Source organism: Schistocerca gregaria, chromosome 2, assembly GCF_023897955.1.
Source record: "Schistocerca gregaria isolate iqSchGreg1 chromosome 2, iqSchGreg1.2, whole genome shotgun sequence".
Classification (NCBI taxonomy): Eukaryota; Metazoa; Arthropoda; class Insecta; order Orthoptera; family Acrididae; genus Schistocerca; species Schistocerca gregaria.
In genome coordinates, this window is record NC_064921.1 from 868739386 (window position 1) to 868757741 (window position 18356).

Below are 18356 nucleotides of genomic sequence, written 5' to 3' on the forward strand. Positions count from 1 at the left end.
CAACACACAGTCCCTGAGCGGAGAGAATCTCCGACCCAGCCGGGAATCGAACCCGCGACCTCAGGATTGACATTCTGTCGCGTTGACCACTCAGCTACTTTTTTTTAAATATCTTTTGTTCGCTTTGGTTCGTTGTATCTGCTCAGGGCGGACGTCACAAGACACCCGTTTCAGTTCGTCGTTGATCCATTAACTCAGTTTTTTTATTACATAGGGCAGCGAACCCTCTGATCGTACACGCTGAGCTACCGTGACGGCTCTACCGGAGGCTGACACTGTATGTGGTCAAATCCATGTTTAAAGGTTTTCTTGTGGTCTAATCTTACTGTTTTGCACAGCAGTATTTGAGAAAATTTTCTTGTAAACTTATATATTCGTATTCTCTTTCTCAGTTTTTTCCTCATTGTATTAATTCTTAAATTCTTTTGCTTATAAATCTACTAATCAACATTAAGTAAACTATGTAGTACTGACTCTTTTCATGAGCAAATAGCTTTGGCTCGCATGATGGTATAGTGGACATCTGGCTAGTATCCTGAACTCAGGTTCAAGTCCTGGCCTTGCCACAAATTTGAATAATTACTTCAGCTTCCATCCTCATCATTGATCAAGCTGAGATGCAGTACATCTCCAGGAAAATGTCATTACATCGGATCAACAGATCGGCTATGTCTGAGATGCGGGGAGGCAGTATTTCCCCTTACATACAAATCTGGGGTGCTATTCCCATATTCGAGAGCCATAAGAATACTTATGATCTAAGACGGGGAAAATCAGAATGGGCTTAGGTGTGAATTGAAGTTTGTATTAGGGAGGGCATTGAACTAGAGTACTGCGTGTAGTAGTGAATAGCGTCTCTGTCTATGAGCAGAAGACTGCATTGGAACAATTTGTAATTCAGCATTGCAGCTTCTGTCCTCATCGCAGATTTGTAGATAAAAACGCTGTTTTTAGATCACGGCATTTACACTACTGGCCATTAAAACTGCTACATCAGGAAGAAATGCAGATGATAAACGGGTATTAATTGGACAAATAGATTATACTAGAACTGACATGTGATTACATTTTCACGCAGTTTGGATGCATAGATCCTGAGAAATCAGTACCCAGAACAACCACCTCTGGCCGTGATAACGGCCTTGATACGCCTGGGCATTGAGTCAAACAGAACTCGAATGGCGTGTACAGGGACAGCTGCCCATGCAGCTTCAACACGATACCACAGTTCATCAAGAGTAGTGACTGGCGCATTGTGACGAGCCAGTTGCTCGGCCACCATTGACCTGACGTTTTCAACTGGCGAGAGATCTGGAGAATACGCTGTCTAGGGCAGCAGTCGAACATTTGCTGTATCAAGAAAGGCCTGTACAGGACCTGCAATATGCGGTCGTGCATTATCCTGCTGAAATGCAGGGTTTCGTAGGGGTCGAATGAAGGGTAGAACCACGCGCCGTAACACATCTGAAATGTAACGTCCACTGTTCAAAGTACTGTCAATGCGAACAAGAGGTGACCGAGACATGTAACCAATGATACCCCATACCATCACGCCGGGTGATACGCCAGTATGGCGATGACGAATACACGCTTCCAATGTGCGTTCACCGCGATGTCGCCAAACACGGATGCGACCGTCATGATGCTGTAAACAGAACCTGGATTCATCCGAAAAAAATGACGTTTTGCCATTCGTGCACCCAGGTTCGTCGTTGAGTATACCGTCGCAGGCGCTCCTGTCTGTCATGCAGCGTCAAGTGTAACGGCAGCCGTGGTCTCCAAGCTGATATTCCATGCTGCTGCAAACATCGTCGAACTGTTCGTGCATATGGCTGTTGTCTTGCAAACGTCCCCATCTGTTGACTCAGGGATCGAGACGTAGCTGCACGATCCGATACAGCCATGCGAATAAGATGCCTGCCATCTCGACTGCTAGTGATATGAGGCCGTTGGGATCCAGCACGGCGTTTCGTTTTACCCTCCTGAACCTACAGATTCCATACTCTGCTAACAGTCATTGGATCTCGACCAACGCGAGCAGTAATGTCGCGATACGATAAAACGCAATCGCGATAGGCTACAATCCGACCTTTATCAAAGTCGAAAACGTGACGGTACGCATTTCTCCTCCTTACAGGAGGCATCACAACAACGTTTTACCAGGCAACGCCGGTCAACTGCTGTTTGTGTATGAGAAATCGGTTGGAAACTTTCCTCATGTCAGCACGTTGTAGGTGTCGCCAACGGCGCCAACCTTGTGTGAATGCTGTGAAAAGGTAATAATTTGCATATTACAACATCTTCCTGTCGGTTAAATTTCGCGTCTGTAGCACGTCATCTTCGTGGTGTAGCAATTTTAATGGCCAGTAGTGTAATTGCTCCAAACAAAAGGCAGAGGGGCTTACCTGGCGGAGGCGACCGCGCAACTGCGCCGGGACGAAGGCGGTGAGGTTGTAGAGGCGCGCAGCAGTCCAGAGGGAGGCGAACTCCATGATGAGGTTTCCGAGGCGGCCACCAGAGCGCACTGTGGCGGCGCCTCGCGGCAGACACTGCACGCTCACCTCGGACAGCGCGACGCCCGGGAAGTGGTCGTTGTAGCTGGAGAAGCGGTACACGTAGGGCGCCTTGGCCGCCGCCTCATCGTCCTGCCAGAAGACGACGTCGCGCGGCAGCCGGTGTCCCGGCAGCGGGGGCGTGTCCGACACGTAGTAGGCGCAGATGTAGACCAGCAGCGCCGCAGACGCCACCGTCGCCAATAGCGCCTGTCTCAAGACCATCGCGGGCGGGCTCGTGCGCATGCGCCGCCCGGTCACATGCAACTTCCACCACACCGCCCACCTTTGGGAATCTATGGGGTCACTGCCGCGGTGCGAGGCGCCTTGGAACGTCAGCACAAGTTACACGACATTCTCAACATTCGCACTAATGAATGAAACGATGATATCCATAATGTTCGCCGAGTTACACTACCACAGTGATAGTATTCTCATGTCTGTTTTCAGTGTCGCCCACTTAGAGCACTACACGCTCTTCATCAATGAAATATTCCTACATATGAAGCAGCAAAGTCATTGCTGTATATCTGCCAATCCTTGCCCATTCGATCATCTGCAGTCACTGGCCCTCCTGCAAATGAAGAAAAAGGAGATATTAGTTTTGGGTACAAGTTCGTAACGTTTTTGTTTTGCGTGTTAGTTTGCCGTTGCCATGTTTTAATTTATCGACTGAGATTTTTATTTGTAGTTCAGTGTTGGTATCTGAGATTATGGTGTTGTGATGATTTTGGTTTGTGGGGCGCTCAACTGCGCGGTTATCAGCGCCCGTACAATGTCCGAATCTTTACACAGACCAATTCTAGCCACGTCCGCGAATGATGGTGATGATCAAATGATGGGGACAACACAAACACCCAGTCCCAGGGCAGAGAAAATCCCTAACCCGGCCGGGAATCGAGCCCGGGAACTCGAGATCCAAAGGCACCAACGCTAGTATTTGAGATTACATATTGTCAGTTCGTCATTTGAAGGTAGTGATTGGAGCAAGGATCGTTAGAAAATAGAGTGCCAAGTGGAGGAAGCTAAATGGTTGGACATCCACGACTCTTCACTGAACTTGGGTTTCGGAGGCTTGCCTGCCCTGTAAAGTAGGATAGATGGTGATCTGTGGCATCTCTGCCGAAACTACACAATGCCGGTGCACGGACAAGTCTTTCGGAACACGCCGTTCATCGTTCATTGTTGAACATGGCGCTCCGTAGCAGCCCACCCATACATGTTCAGACATTGACCCACTGACATCGTCAATTACGACTGCAGTGGCCACGGGACCATCGGGATTCGACTACCGATCAACGGAAACCTGTCGGCTCTTCCGATGAATCACATTTTTGCTACTCTAAGTCGATGGTCGTTTCCATAAGCGCCATCATCGAGGTGAACGGCGGCTCTAAACGTGCAGCGCGCTACGGACCCAGACTGATGGCAGGAGTATTATGCTATGGGAGACATTCTCTTGCGCTTTCATGGAATCTGTGGTAGTAATCGAAGGCACGCTGACAGCTGCGAACCACCTGCATCGCTTCATGCTTGATGCTTTCCCCAACGGCGATGTTAAATTTCAGCAGTATCATTGTCCTTGTCTCGGAGCCACAACCGTACTACTGTGGTTTGAGTAGCATTATAGTGAATTCACGTTGACGTCTCGGCGACCAAATTCGACTGATGTAAATTCTCTGGAATCTATCTGGGTCGCTATCGGGCACCATCACCGAGTACGCAAATCATCGGCCCGTTATTTGCGCAAATTACATAATCTGTGCTCAGACATGTAGTGACACATATCTGCACAAACCCACAAACAAATTTTGGATCTCTGATACACATAATCAGTGATGTATTCCGCTGAAAAACCGACACACAAGCTGTTAAGCGGATGGTAATAATGTTTTGTCTCATTAGTGTATATTTATTTGATCACGTACTGGCTTTCGGTTTCGTAGACTACCTTCAGGTGACAACTAGTTGTTCCCATCTATACATGCCGTAATAATCCAAAGCCCATTAGTGGCCAACTAAATACAGTTTTGCAGAAACTTAGGAAGTGTTCTTCATTTAATATTATTATCACGATCTGCCACTCATAGACGGAAAATTTTGTTATTTGTTAAATAAGTGACCCATAATTATCCAAGGTTCTACCCGTGGTCTAGGGGTAGCGTCTTCGATTCATAATCAGAACGTCTTCGGTCCCGGGTTAGATCCACGCCACTGCCTAAATTTAGATAAATAATCAGCATTGGCGGCCGAAGACTTCCGTCATAAGAAGTCAGCCTCATTCTGCCACGGCTTGTCAAAGAGGGCGGAGGAGCGGATAGAGGTTCAGGGCACTCTCTTGTCCTAGGGGTGGGAAATTGCCCCTAAGGGCGGAAGAATCAGCAATGATCAACGACATGAGGATGCAGAAGGCAATGGAAACCACTGCATTAAAGACACGTAACGTGTATCCGCAGGATATGTGGCCTGTAGTTGAAGAAGTGTCATGATGATCTCTCCATTGGCAAAAGATTCCGGAATAGTCCCCCATTCGGATCTCCGGGAGGGGCTGCCAAGGAGGAGGTTACCATGAGAAAAAGATTGAATAATCAACGAAAGGATAATGTTCTACGAATCGAGGCGTGGAATGTCAGAAGCTTGAATGTGGTAGGGAAACTAGAAAATCTGAAAAGGGAAATGCAAAGGCTCAATCTAGATATAGTAGGGGTCAGTGAAGTGAAGTGGAAGGAAGACAAGGATTTATGGTCAGATGAGTATCGGGTAATATCAACAGCAGCAGAAAATGGTATAACAGGTGTAGGATTCCTTATGAATAGGAAGGAAGGGCAGAGGATCTGTTACTGTGAACACTTCAGTGACCGGGTTGTTCTAATCAGAATCGACAGCAGACCAACACCGACAGTTCAGGTATACATGCCGACGTCGCAAGCTGAAGATGAACAGATAGAGAAAGTGTATGAGAATATTGAAAGGGTAATGCAATATGTAAAGGGGGACGAAAATCTAATAGTCATGGGCGACTGGAATGCAGTTGTAGGGGAAGGAGTAGAAGAAAAAGTTACAGGAGAATATGGGCTTGGGACAAGGAATGAAAGAGGAGAAAGACTAATTTAGTTATGTAACAAGTTTCAGCTAGTAATAGCGAATACCCTGTACAAGAATCACAAGAGAAGGAGGTATACTTGAAAAGGCCGGGAGATACGGGAAGATTTCAATTAGATTGCATCATGGTCAGAGCGAGATTCCGAAATCAGATACTGGATTGTAAGGCGTACCCAGGAGCAGATACAGACTCAGATCACAATATAGTAGTGATGAAGAGTAGGCTGAAATTCAAGACATTAGTCAGGAAGAATCAATACGCAAAGAAGTGGGGTACGGAAGTTCTAAGGAATGACGAGATACGTTTGAAGGTCTCTAACGATATAGATACAGCAATAAGGAACAGTGCAGTAGGCAGCACAGTTGAAGAGGAATGGACATCTCTAAAAAGGGCCACCACAGAAGTTGGGAAGGAAAACATAGGTACAAAAAAGGTAGCTGCGAAGAAACCATGGGTAACAGAAGAAATACTTCAGTTAATTGATGAAAGGAGGAAGTACAAACATGTTCCGGGAAAATCAGGAATACAGAAATACAAGTCGCTGAGGAATGAAATAAATAGGAAGTGCAGGGAAGCTAAGACGAAATGGCTGCAAGAAAAATGTGAAGACATCGAAAAAGATATGATTGTCGGAAGGACAGACTCAGCATACAGGAAAGTCAAAACAACCTTTGGTGACATTAAAAGCAACGGTGGTAACATTAAGAGTGCAACGGGAATTCCACTGTTAAATGCAGAGGAGAGAGCAGATAGGTGGAAAATATACATTGAAAGCCTCTATGAGGGTCAAGATTTGTCTGATGTGATAGAAGAAGAAACAGGAGTCGATTCAGAAGAGATAGGGGATCCAATATTAGAATCGGAATTTAAAAGATTTTTGGAGGACTTACGGTCAAATAAGGCAGAAGGGATAGATAACATTCCATCAGAATTTCTAAAATCATTAGAGGAAGTGGCAACAAAACGACTATTCACGTTGGTGTGTAGAATATATGAGTCTGGCGACATACCATCTGACTTTCGTAAAAGCATCATCCACACAATTCCGAAGACAGCAAGAGCTGACAAGTGCGAGAATTATCGCACAATCAGCTTAACAGCTCATGCATCGAAGCTGCTTACAAGAATAATATACAGAAGAATGGAAAAGAAAATTGAGAATGTGCTAGGTGACGATCAGTTTGGCTTTAGGAAAAGTAAAGGCACGGGAGAGGCAATTCTGACGTTACGGCTAATAATGGAAGCAAGGCTGAACAAAACTCAAAACACGTTCATAGGATTTGTCGATCTGGAAAAAGCGTTCGACAATATAAAAAAGGTGCAAGCTGTTCAAGATTCTGAAAAAAGTAGGGGTAAGCTATAGGGAGAGACTGGTCATATACAATATGTACAACAACCAAGAGGGAATAATAAGAGTGGACGATCAAGAACGAAGTGCTCGTATTAAGAAGGGTGTAAGACAACGCTGTAGCCTTTCGCCCCTACTCTTCAATCTGTACATCGAGGAAGCAATGATGGAAATAAAAGAAAGGTTCAGGAGTGGAATTAAAATACAAGGTGAAAGGATATCAATGATACGATTCACTGATGACATTGCTATCCTCAGTGAAAGTGAAGAAGAATTAAATGATCTGCTGAACGGAATGAACAACCTATTGAGTACACAGTATGGTTTGAGAGTAAATCGCAGAACGACGAAGGTAATGAGAAGTAGTAGAAATGAGAACAGCGAGAAACTTAACATCAGGATTGATGGTCACGAAGTCAATGAAGTTAAGGTATTCTGCTACCTAGGCAGTAAAACAACCAATGACGGACGGAGCAAGGAGGACATCAAAAGCAGAATCGCTATGGCAAAAAAGGCATTTCTGGCCAAGAGAAGTCTACTAATATCAAACACCGGCCTTAATTTGAGGAAGAAATTTCTGAGGATGTACGTCTGGAGTACAGCATTCTATGGTAGTGAAACATGGATGGGAAAACCGGAGCAGAGGAGGATCTTAACATTTGAGATGTGGTGCTATAGACGAATGTTGAAAATTAGGTGGACTGATATGGTCAGGAATGAGGAGGCTCTACGCAGAATCGGAGAGGAAAGGAATATGTGGAAAACACTGATAAGGAAAAGGGACAGGATGATAGGACATCTGCTAAGACATGAGGAAATGACTTCCATGGTACTAGAGGGAGCTGTAAAGGGCAAAAACTGTAGAGGAAGACAGAGATTGGAATACTTCAAGCAAATAATTGAGGACGTAGGTTGCAAGTGCTACTCTGAGATGAAGAGGTTAGCACAGGGGAGAAATTCGTAGAGGGCCGCATCAAACCAGTCAGTAGACTGATGACCCAAAAAAAAATCATCCAAAAGTCCCAGATATGATCATTAGCTCGTAATGCGATGGTGTGGAAGTCGGCCACGCTGGATTAGCCGAGTGGTCTTGGGCGCTGCAGTCATGGACTGTGCGGCTGGTGCTGGCGGAGGATCGAGTCCTCTCTCGGGCATGGGTGTGTCTGTTTGTCCTTAGGATAGTTTAGGTTAAGTAGTGTGTAAGCTTAGGGGCTGATGACCATAGCCGTTAAGTCCCATAAGATTTCATACACATTTAAACATTTTTTTCATGGAAGTCGTAACTTCTGAAACACATGTACGCACAACTTTATTTGAAATTTGAGCGGAGTCACTAACCACCGTAACTTATCTCAACGAGTCACTTGTTTAGTGCCTGTCACCCAGCTGTTAGAACGAGTTATAGCCTTACTTGTCACATAGCTGGGTTATTTGCCCACAGATGTGGCCAAAGTAATAGATAATGCGTGCATTAGCAAACAGGAAAACCTTGTGTGTAACTTTAGGTAAGCAAATAGTGATAATCTCGGCTTCCAGGGAAACGTGGTGGATATTTTGAAAATACAAAAAAGTGCGTGAATAGTATTTTTCACAAAGTGGAGTTTTACTAATGCAGTAGAAAAAAAACTTATAAATATTCAGCATGTATCTGAATTCAGAAATTAATTTGCAATGTGAATCTAAAATGACTCGTTGCACATTGTTACGTTTTTTCATGCAAAACGATCCGTGGAACATGAAAGTAACTAAATAACTAAGCTGAGGTCATTTTGATGGTCCTGGTAATGGCGCTTGATGCAACTAGTAGAAAATACTCATTCACAGACGAAATAAATCAACACTTGTCGTCATTTATAAATTCTTATTCGGAAAAGCTGTCGAGCAAATTTTTTTTTTTTTTTTTTGGTCATCAGTCTACTGACTGGTTTGATGCGGCCCTCCACGAATTGCTTTCCTGTGCTAACCTCTTCATCTCAGAGTAGCACTTGCAACCTACGTCCTCAATTATTTGCTTGAAGTATTCCAATCTCTGTCTTCCTCTACAGTTTTTGCCCTCTACAGCTCCATCTAGCACCATGGCAGTCATTTCCTCATGTCTTAGCAGATGTCCTATCATCCTGTCCCTTCTCCTTATCAGTGTTTTCCACATATTCCTTTCCTCTCCGATTCTGCGTAGAGCCTCCTCATTCCTTACCATATCAGTCCACCTAATTTTCAACATTCGTCTATAGCACCACATCTCAAATGTTAAGATCCTCCTCTGCTCCGGTTTTCCCATCCATGTTTCACTACCATAGAATGCTGTACTCCAGACGTACATCCTCAGAAATTTCTTCCTCAAATTAAGGCCGGTGTTTGATATTAGTAGACTTCTCTTGGCCAGAAATGCCTTTTTTGCCATAGCGATTCTGCTTTTGATGTCCTCCTTGCTCCGTCCGTCATTGGTTGTTTTACTGCCTAGGTAGCAGAATACCTTAACTTCATTGACTTCGTGACCATCAATCCTGATGTTAAGTTTCTCGCTGTTCTCATTTCTACTACTTCTCATTACCTTCGTCGTTCTGCGATTTACTCTCAAACCATACTGTGTACTCAATAGGCTGTTCATTCCGTTCAGCAGATCATTTAATTCTTCTTCGCTTTCACTGAGGATAGCAATGTCATCAGTGAATCGTATCATTGATATCCTTTCACCTTGTATTTTAATTCCACTCCTGAACCTTTCTTTTATTTCCATCATTGCTTCCTCGATGTACAGATTGAAGAGTAGGGGCGAAAGGCTACAGCCTTGTCTTACACCCTTCTTAATACGAGCACTTCGTTCTTGATCGTCCACTCTTATTATTCCCTCTTGGTTGTTGTACATATTGTATATGACCAGTCTCTCCCTATAGCTTACCCCTACTTTTTTCAGAATCTTGAACAGCTTGCACCTTTTTTATATTGTCGAACGCTTTTTCCAGATCGACAAATCCTATAAACGTGTTTTGAGTTTTGTTCAGCCTTGCTTCCATTATTAGCCGTAACGTCAGAATTGCCTCTCCCGTGCCTTTACTTTTCCTAAAGCCAAACTGATCGTCACCTAGCACATTCTCAATTTTCTTTTCCATTCTTCTGTATATTATTCTTGTAAGCAGCTTCGATGCATGAGCTGTTAAGCTGATTGTGCGATAATTCTCGCACTTGTCAGCTCTTGCCGTCTTCGGAATTGTGTGGATGATGCTTTTACGAAAGTCAGATGGTATGTCGCCAGACTCATATATTCTACACACCAACGTGAATAGTCGTTTTGTTGCCACTTCCCCTAATGATTTTAGAAATTCTGATGGAATGTTATCTATCTCTTCCGCCTTATTTGACCATAAGTCCTCCAAAGCTCTTTTAAATTACTATTCTAATACTGGATCCCCTATCTCTTCTGAATCGACTCCTGTTTCTTCTTCTATCACATCAGACAAATCTTGACCCTCATAGAGGCTTTCAATTTATTCTTTCCACCTATCTGCTCTCTCCTCTGCATTTAACAGTGGAATTCCCGTTGCACTCTTAATGTTACCACCGTTGCTTTTAATGTCACCAAAGGTTGTTTTGACTTTCCTGTATGCTGAGTCTGTCCTTCCGACAATCATATCTCTTTCGATGTCTTCACATTTTTCCTGCAGCCATTTCGTCTTAGCTTCCCTGCACTTCCTATTTATTTCATTCCTCAGCGACTTGTATTTCTGTATTCCTGATTTTCCCGGAACATGTTTGTACTTCCTCCTTTCATCAATCAACCGAAGTATTTCTTCTGTTACCCATTGTTTTTTCGCAGCTACCTTTTTTGTACCTATGTTTTCCATCCCAACTTCTGTGATGGGCCTTTTTAGAGACGTCCATTCCTCTTCAACTGTGTTGCCTACTGCGCTATTCCTTATTGCTGTATCTATAGCGTTAGAGAATTTCAAACGTATCTCGTCATTCCTTAGAACTTCCGAGCAAATACATGGGTTCTAAGGTCATTTTTAGCGAATGTACATATACATATACATCTACATCTACATTTATACTCCGCAAGCCATCCAACGGTGTGTGGCGGAGGTCACTTTACGTGCCACTGTCATTACCTCCCTTTTCTGTTCCAGTCGCGTATGGTGTGATTTCAAATGGTGAAATTAGATCCGAAGTACAATTTCTTGGACGTCGAGATGGCAACACTCTAAAAATCTATTTTCAGAAAAGAGTATTAGAAATATTTTGGCGAACAATTCTTGGCGATGACATGTTATTATAAGCACAAATACTCTTAAGAATTCTCATTTCAGTTGCAGCAAGACTTACAATGTGCAATGGATGAGAAGAAACTGGTGTATGGAATAAGAACTGGCCAAATGCGAGTAGTACCCACCCTCTGAGGGTTCCGTACAAAATTTAGTACACAGGGTGGTCAGAAACAGTTTGAAAAGCTTTTACGGGTTCTGCAGGGACGGCTGTGCTGAGAAATAGTTCGATACGTTGCGCCGTTTCTGAGTTATTTAACACTGAATTTAGCCAATCAAGGCGTCATCGCGCGCAACTTCAATCATCTTGTCGGAGACAGTGTTGTTAGACACGAACTTCAGTGCTAAATAACTCTGACACTGCGCAACGTATCGACTTATCTCTTAACAATTACTTCTCTGCACAACCTCCCCTGCAAGAGCCTCACAAGCTTTTCAGACTGTTTCTGAGCACCCTTAATAGATAGTTCACCTATCCCGGGAATTGAGAATCTCGGTTTTTGTCCGTTATGGATGCCGATACTGACAAAATATCTGTCCTACGAATTCCAAGACTTTCGAGAATATTTTAATTATAAGCTTTAAGTTTAAATTTTTATTGCAATTGCATGTTTTCTATTGTAATTGTCATTTATTTGATTAATTCTGGAGTTATGTTAAGGTGCTACGCGAATTAGCAACAACCTATGTGACATAAATGGGCGTATCTTTTGACTGTATTGGCGTATAAGTTAACATATCTGCACAACCGCTTAGTATGTGACATTAATTTCAACTTTATTCGTCTAACAATTGCTAAGAAAAAGGGGTATTTACAGACAGACAATCGAATGTATGTGACATTAATTTCAACTTTATTCGTCTAACAATTGCTAAGAAAAAGGGGTCTTTACAGAGAGACAATCGAATAACAAATGACATTTTTTCGTTTAATATAAATACAAATTAACAATTTTCGGGTGTTTTCCTTTACTTGCACTGTGATATTTTGCTCCTTGTCAAATTTCATAATTCTAAGTCAACGGGAAGTACTCTACAGGATTTGGTGACTGAGGTTGCGAGTACCAATCTGTGACATAAATGACCGTATCATTTGATTACATTGTCTTACATGCTTAAAATTCTTACACAGCGATGGCACCGTACACATTAGTATCTGAAATAAATTTTAATGTGATAAATCTATTGTTCCTGAAAGAAAAAGAGTTCTTAATCGTCAGATAGACAGATAGACGGACAAACATTGATCCTATAAGGATTCCGTTTTCACCGATTAAGGTATGCAACCTTAAAAACAGAAGTGTTTCTCTACGTAAACGCCATAGGAGCGGACCGGCTTTCAGGAATCTCCTGACAGTTGAGTGGCTACTGTGTGACAACATCCAGACCTCAGTCTTCCACCTCTGTTCCAGATATATCTGTGTGAAGCACGGAAGCGGCCTCCTCTGCAAAATTCATCTCGGACCATCCGTATTTATTTAACCCTCTCACACCCTCTCACCCCCCTCTCCTCAGACCAGCGCATCATCGACAGACGGCTGTGCAATAGTAAGACGTCCGGTCTGTGATCATAAGCGCCACAACGATACCGTCACCAGGCCTTTACCTCTGTCCACCGCCGGGGCTCCAGGCACCAGTTCATTTGGGGAAGTGACCAAACAGCGAAGTCATCGGTCTCATCGGATCAGGAAAGGATGGGGAAGGAAGTCGGCCGTGCCCTTCCAAAGGAACCATCCCGGAATTTGCCTGAAGCGATTTAGGGAAATCATGGAAAACCGAAATCGGTATGGCAGGACGCGCGATTGAACCGTCGGCCTCCCGCATGCGAGCCCAGTGTGCTAACCACTACGCCACGCCGCTTGGTTGGGGCTCCAGGCAGTTCAGCACTACACGACCTACATGGAGTGTGATGGACCATACCGGATGTTCTGGCAGTTCAGCACTATGCCAGCTTTATGTCGCAGGAAGCAGGTGATCAGGCACTTCAGTACTGTGACACCTTCACATTGTTGAGCCGACCATGTTGGGTGTTCTCGCAGTTCACCACTACGCCACCTTCATGGCGCCTAGCGGACCATGCTGTGTGTTATGGCAGTTCAGCACTATGCCATCTACACTATGCTGGGCTGACTGTGCCGGGCTTTTGTGTTGTTCAGTACCATGCCACCTTCACGCTGCTGGGCGACCTTCAAAACGCCGGGCCGACCATGCTGGGTGGTAAGAAGGCGGGATCCCTACAACAATGCAGCAGCCACCACAATAGTGCATGTTCAGCACTGTCACCTTTGAGTCCTGCACACTAGCAGACGCCATAATGGCGTATTTGCCTCGCTTGTCTTCAGAGTCTAACAAATGTAAATTAACAGTAATAAAAAAAGTTCTTAAGTGCCTTCTTCCTCTGCGACTTGCGTCCCTTCTCTACAGAGAACCGCCACTCACATCCAGCCATCCCAGAAACATCATCATACTAAACCTTAGGAAGACTTTTAAAAATTTGCAGTCTAATTTTTTCTTCGTTCAAAACACCAATTACAAAAACATGCAAGCTTTATGTGCATCAACTTAATACACAGACAGAAAAAATTACAATATCAAACAATAATTAATGTAGAGTTATGAAATTTTGGGAATACGTTTCTCTACCTAACATATTTAAGTGATTAACATTGGAAGATCACAGGATAATGTAAGCGTGAAATAAGCCTTGCAAAAGTGAAATGCTGGTGCATTAATAACCGATGTAAAACCGTCAGAACGTTGAATGGAGGCATGCAAACGTGCATGCATTGTGTTGTACAAGTGCTGGATTTCAGTTTGTGGGATGTAATTCCATGCCTGTTACACTTCGTCGGTCATTACACAGAAGTGTAACGCTGTTCGTGGATGCCACTGGAGTTGTCATCTAACGATGTCCCACAGGTGCTACACTGGAGACTGATCTGGTGATGGAGACGACCAAGGCAACTTGTCGACCGTAGGGCATGTCGGGTTACAGCAACGGTTTGTGGACAAGCGTTATCTTGTTAGAAAACACCCAATGGATTGCTGTTGATGAATGACAGCCCAACAGGTCGAATCGCCAGATTGATGCACAAATTTACTCTAGATACGTGGGATAACCACGAGAGCTCTCTGCTGTCATACGAAATCGCACCCCAGACGAGAACTCGAGGTATATGTCAAATGTGCCTGACACAGGCCATCACTGGCAGCGAGGCAGAACCCGCTTTTACCAGAAAAAACAACAGATTTTCACCCTGCGCTCCAGTGAACTCTCGCTTGACATCACTGAAGTCGCAGATAGTGGTGGTTTGGGGTCAGTGGAATGCACGCTACAGGGCGTCAGACTCAGCTGTTCTTGAAATAACCGATTTTGGATAGTTCGTTGTGTCACTGTGGTGTGTGTAGGGATGCAGTGCGACGCGCCATAGCGATACGCCGAACACAATGATCATCCCACTCTCTAGCTCTACGTGGCCGTCCGCGGCCCAGTCTTCTTGCGACCATACATTCTCACCGCCGCCATCAATCACCTGCAGTGGCTACATTCCTGCCAAGGCTTTCTGCTGTAACAGGAAAGGAACATCCAGCTTCTCGTAGCCCTATTAGGACGTCATTCAAACTCAGTGAGCTGTTGACAATGCCGTCTTTCTCGCCTTAAAGGCGTTCTTGACTATCATAAACTATCCACGTCGTCTCAAAAATAACTAACGCTCACGTCCATTACAGCGCGTATTCAAAGCAAACGTGATTTGAATCCGTATAGTGGTGCTACTAGCTCCTCTCTTATGCGGCTGGTACGAAATTTGAAAAGTCATCTTTCACTTTTGCTTATGTTGCTCAACTCCTCCTTGGTGTTGGAATTTTTGTCCTCAGTATATTTTCGTAACTAATTTTTTATCTTTCAGATTATGTTTAGGATCGGGAGTCGAGCCGAAAACCTTGCTTTTCGTGGCCAATGCTCTTACCAAAAGAGCTATGCACGCGCGACTCTCAAGCAGCCCTCGCAGTTGCTCTTCTGCCAGCACCCACCTTCTACTTCACAAACTCGCAGTTCTCCAGCTATTGGAATAGCTAGCAATTCTGGAAGAAAAGTGTCCGCGTGGATGTGGCTCAGCTGGAGTCCCGTTTCAAGACTGACTGCACAAGCTTCTAAGAGGACTTCTTAATTCCACGATCACTCACTTAATTATGTCTGGTTTCATGCAGCTGTCGACACAAGAAATAGGAAGATTTGAGCTTAACGCCTCGTCATCAACACAGTCATTGGAGACGGAGCACAAGCTCGGAGTACAGATGGATAGGGAAGGAAATCGGACATGCGCTCTACCAAACTACTGTTCGGTAGCTTTGGTACCTTACATTAATGACGCAGTAAATGTTAAGACTAGCGGTAGTATTGGTAGCACATAAATGAATGAGTAAGAGAGAAACGGGGAACCGACGAATTCTCTTTGTTTTTTTGTTTGTTTTGCTCATAATTGGAGCCGCACACCATTCAGTGTTAGCCCTTTCCGTATTTTCTATCCTTCTAGAATATAAAATGCGTTTTGCTGGTAATTGGTAATAAAAATTAACTGTTCACGTAACGCATGCGCTTTTAGGTAAACAAAGCAATTACTTTACATGCACAACGGTACGCTCTTCATCATGATCAAAGGCACGAGTTTCCTATTATTATTGATAAATTCGAAAGGAGCGATTTAGGGACATTACCGAAGGCCTACTTCTGGATGACCAGATGGCCCAAACACGAGTATAGTGTGCCAGTGTGCTAACCACTGCGCCACCTCGCTCAGTGACACACTTCACTTCGCTCTCAGGAACGAAGATAGCTTCCTTGTATCGAAAAAATATAAGATGAGAATATCAGACGACGAAAAATAGTGATGCACTTTCATTGGTTGCCAGATTTTTTAAATTTTTTTCATTTAAAGACGCGTTTCGGGATAACCTATCATCATGTCACTCCTATGAAATACACGATATAAGACAAGACATTAAAAGATTTCAATTTCTATAACGCAAGGAAGTTCAGAAAGTATTATCTGTTAAAAATAATATAAAGTTGAATCTTACTGGCAGATTATAACTGTGTCCCGGACAGAGACTCGAACTCAGGACCTTTGCGTTCCGCGGGCAAGTGCGCTACCACTTGAGCACTTGCACTCTAAAGGCAAAGGTCCCGAGTTCGGGTCTCGGTTCGGCACATAGTTTTAATCTGCCAGGAAGTTTCATATCAGGGCGCACTCCGCTGCAGAGTGAAAATATCATTCTGGAATATGAAGTTACTAGTTGCTTTCTAATTCGTTCTGTTGCACCATCACTGCGCAAACATAAGCATCCAATTCGACATAGTACAAGGTAAACACCTTAGTCAAGTAGATGGCGGTAGCAATAGTAAGGCCTGTTACTGTTATATGACAATCCTTGTTGAATAACTACGTGTTTTATTCAACTTACATGTACTTCAAAATTGTTAATAAACGAGTCACATTGTACTAACAATGGCAAAACTTAACATTCCAAAGCTGCTAAATTTGCAACATAGAACGTTACACAAATCGAAACAGCTCAGTAGACAAATTTCAACCAAAAGTTAAAAGCAATACTACATGGAAAAATCAAAATTACAAGTAGCTCAGTTAATCTTAAACTTGACAGCGTAGGAGGAGTGGGGCGTGGACGCTGATTATGACTGCAAGGAGCTACAGCTAAAGTATGGTCCAGTAGAGGATAATGCTGAGATAGGTTATGCGATTTCACTAAAAAAATTGTCTGTAATTGCAGTTGTTAACTTCTACCAAATAAGCCTATTGCTACAGTGCTTCATGCTCCTAGAATGGACCTAGGGATATAGGGCATATGAGGCTATTCAGTATGCAAATTTCAAACAACTTATTTAAACAATAACACACGACAGTGATAGTTGTCCAAGAAACAACAGTACATGACAGTGAAAATATAGGCCTTTTAATATCTTGTATGTTTCATCCACAGATATCATGATAGGATTATCCCGAAACCAAGTCAAGTGTATTACCATTTAGTGCCAAGGATGGTCGCAGGTCTGAGAGACCTTTTGTCTAAAGTGATAAAATATCAAACGCTTTACTTAAATCAATAGTGGCGGAGAATTCATGCGGCAGGCTTTTATCAGCTAAGGAAAGCTAGAAAATTTTTATCGCAGTTCAAGTATCTTCACCGTGCCTTAAACAATACACCCTGACACACTATCTACAGAAGACTGGATCCTAATTGGTTCGTAGCTATAAAGTAGTTGGTACAAATAAATGTCGTGTGGCTGCCAGCCTAATTCGTGTCGTTCAGTCTTACTCCACGTTGGTGACCAGCTTACTTAATGAGCCCCCTTCCATGGCAGAAAAGTCCTGAGAGATGCTCAGGAATCTCACTCCGAACGTCAATACAATGTCAGTTACATAATTTCACTGGCGTGAAGTGAATGGATGTCACAGGGATGAAATCGATAAAGATGCCTTGACATGAAATTATACCAATGAACAATCATAGTTCCACTGCACTGAATATGTCGTGACGAATTTTGAATTGGGCCTGGAGGTGTGATCAGAAAACCCAGTTGTTAAGGTAACTGGTGGCGAATAAAAGGAAAATATGGGTTCGAGGTGGTGGTAGATTAGGATAGGGAAGTTTGAGCTTTTTATAAGAGTGTTAAGGTTTCAGCGGAATTCATCGCGCTTTTACTGCGTCTGCTGCTACTTCTTTAAAGCAGGAGGTGACTGTGTAGGGCATCATGCCTAGCGAATGATGTCAAAGATAATTTACTGTAGTGTAAGCACTAGCAGAAGAAAAGTTGCTCACTTCATCAACAAAGAACTCACATCCGGGCGCAGACATCCAAGCTATGCAGTTTTTCTTTCCCTACAGTGCAGCGCAGCACATATGTCACATCTGGACATTCCTCCGGCTCTGCTTTATTCTATTTCTCTTCTTTGTATATTCTTCGCAAAACTAAGAGCGTTGGATTTAGACACACTTGTAAGCAGCGTACTTCTTCTCGATCATTACACAAGCACTGATGCGCGGAAACAACGATCTCTTCCCATAGCGTGACA

General features: G+C 43.6%; 1 protein-coding gene across 1 annotated transcript in view; it reads right to left on the minus strand.

Moving 5' to 3' along the window:
• LOC126335258 (galactoside alpha-(1,2)-fucosyltransferase 2-like) overlaps positions 1 to 18356 on the minus strand; it is a 258815-nt gene that overhangs the window by 167238 nt on the left and 73221 nt on the right. The window contains exon 2 of the mRNA XM_049998301.1: positions 2406 to 3126. Within this exon, the coding sequence (XP_049854258.1) occupies positions 2406 to 2798 (393 nt within the window). The 5' untranslated portion in view covers positions 2799 to 3126. The remainder of the gene's footprint in view (positions 1 to 2405; positions 3127 to 18356) is intronic.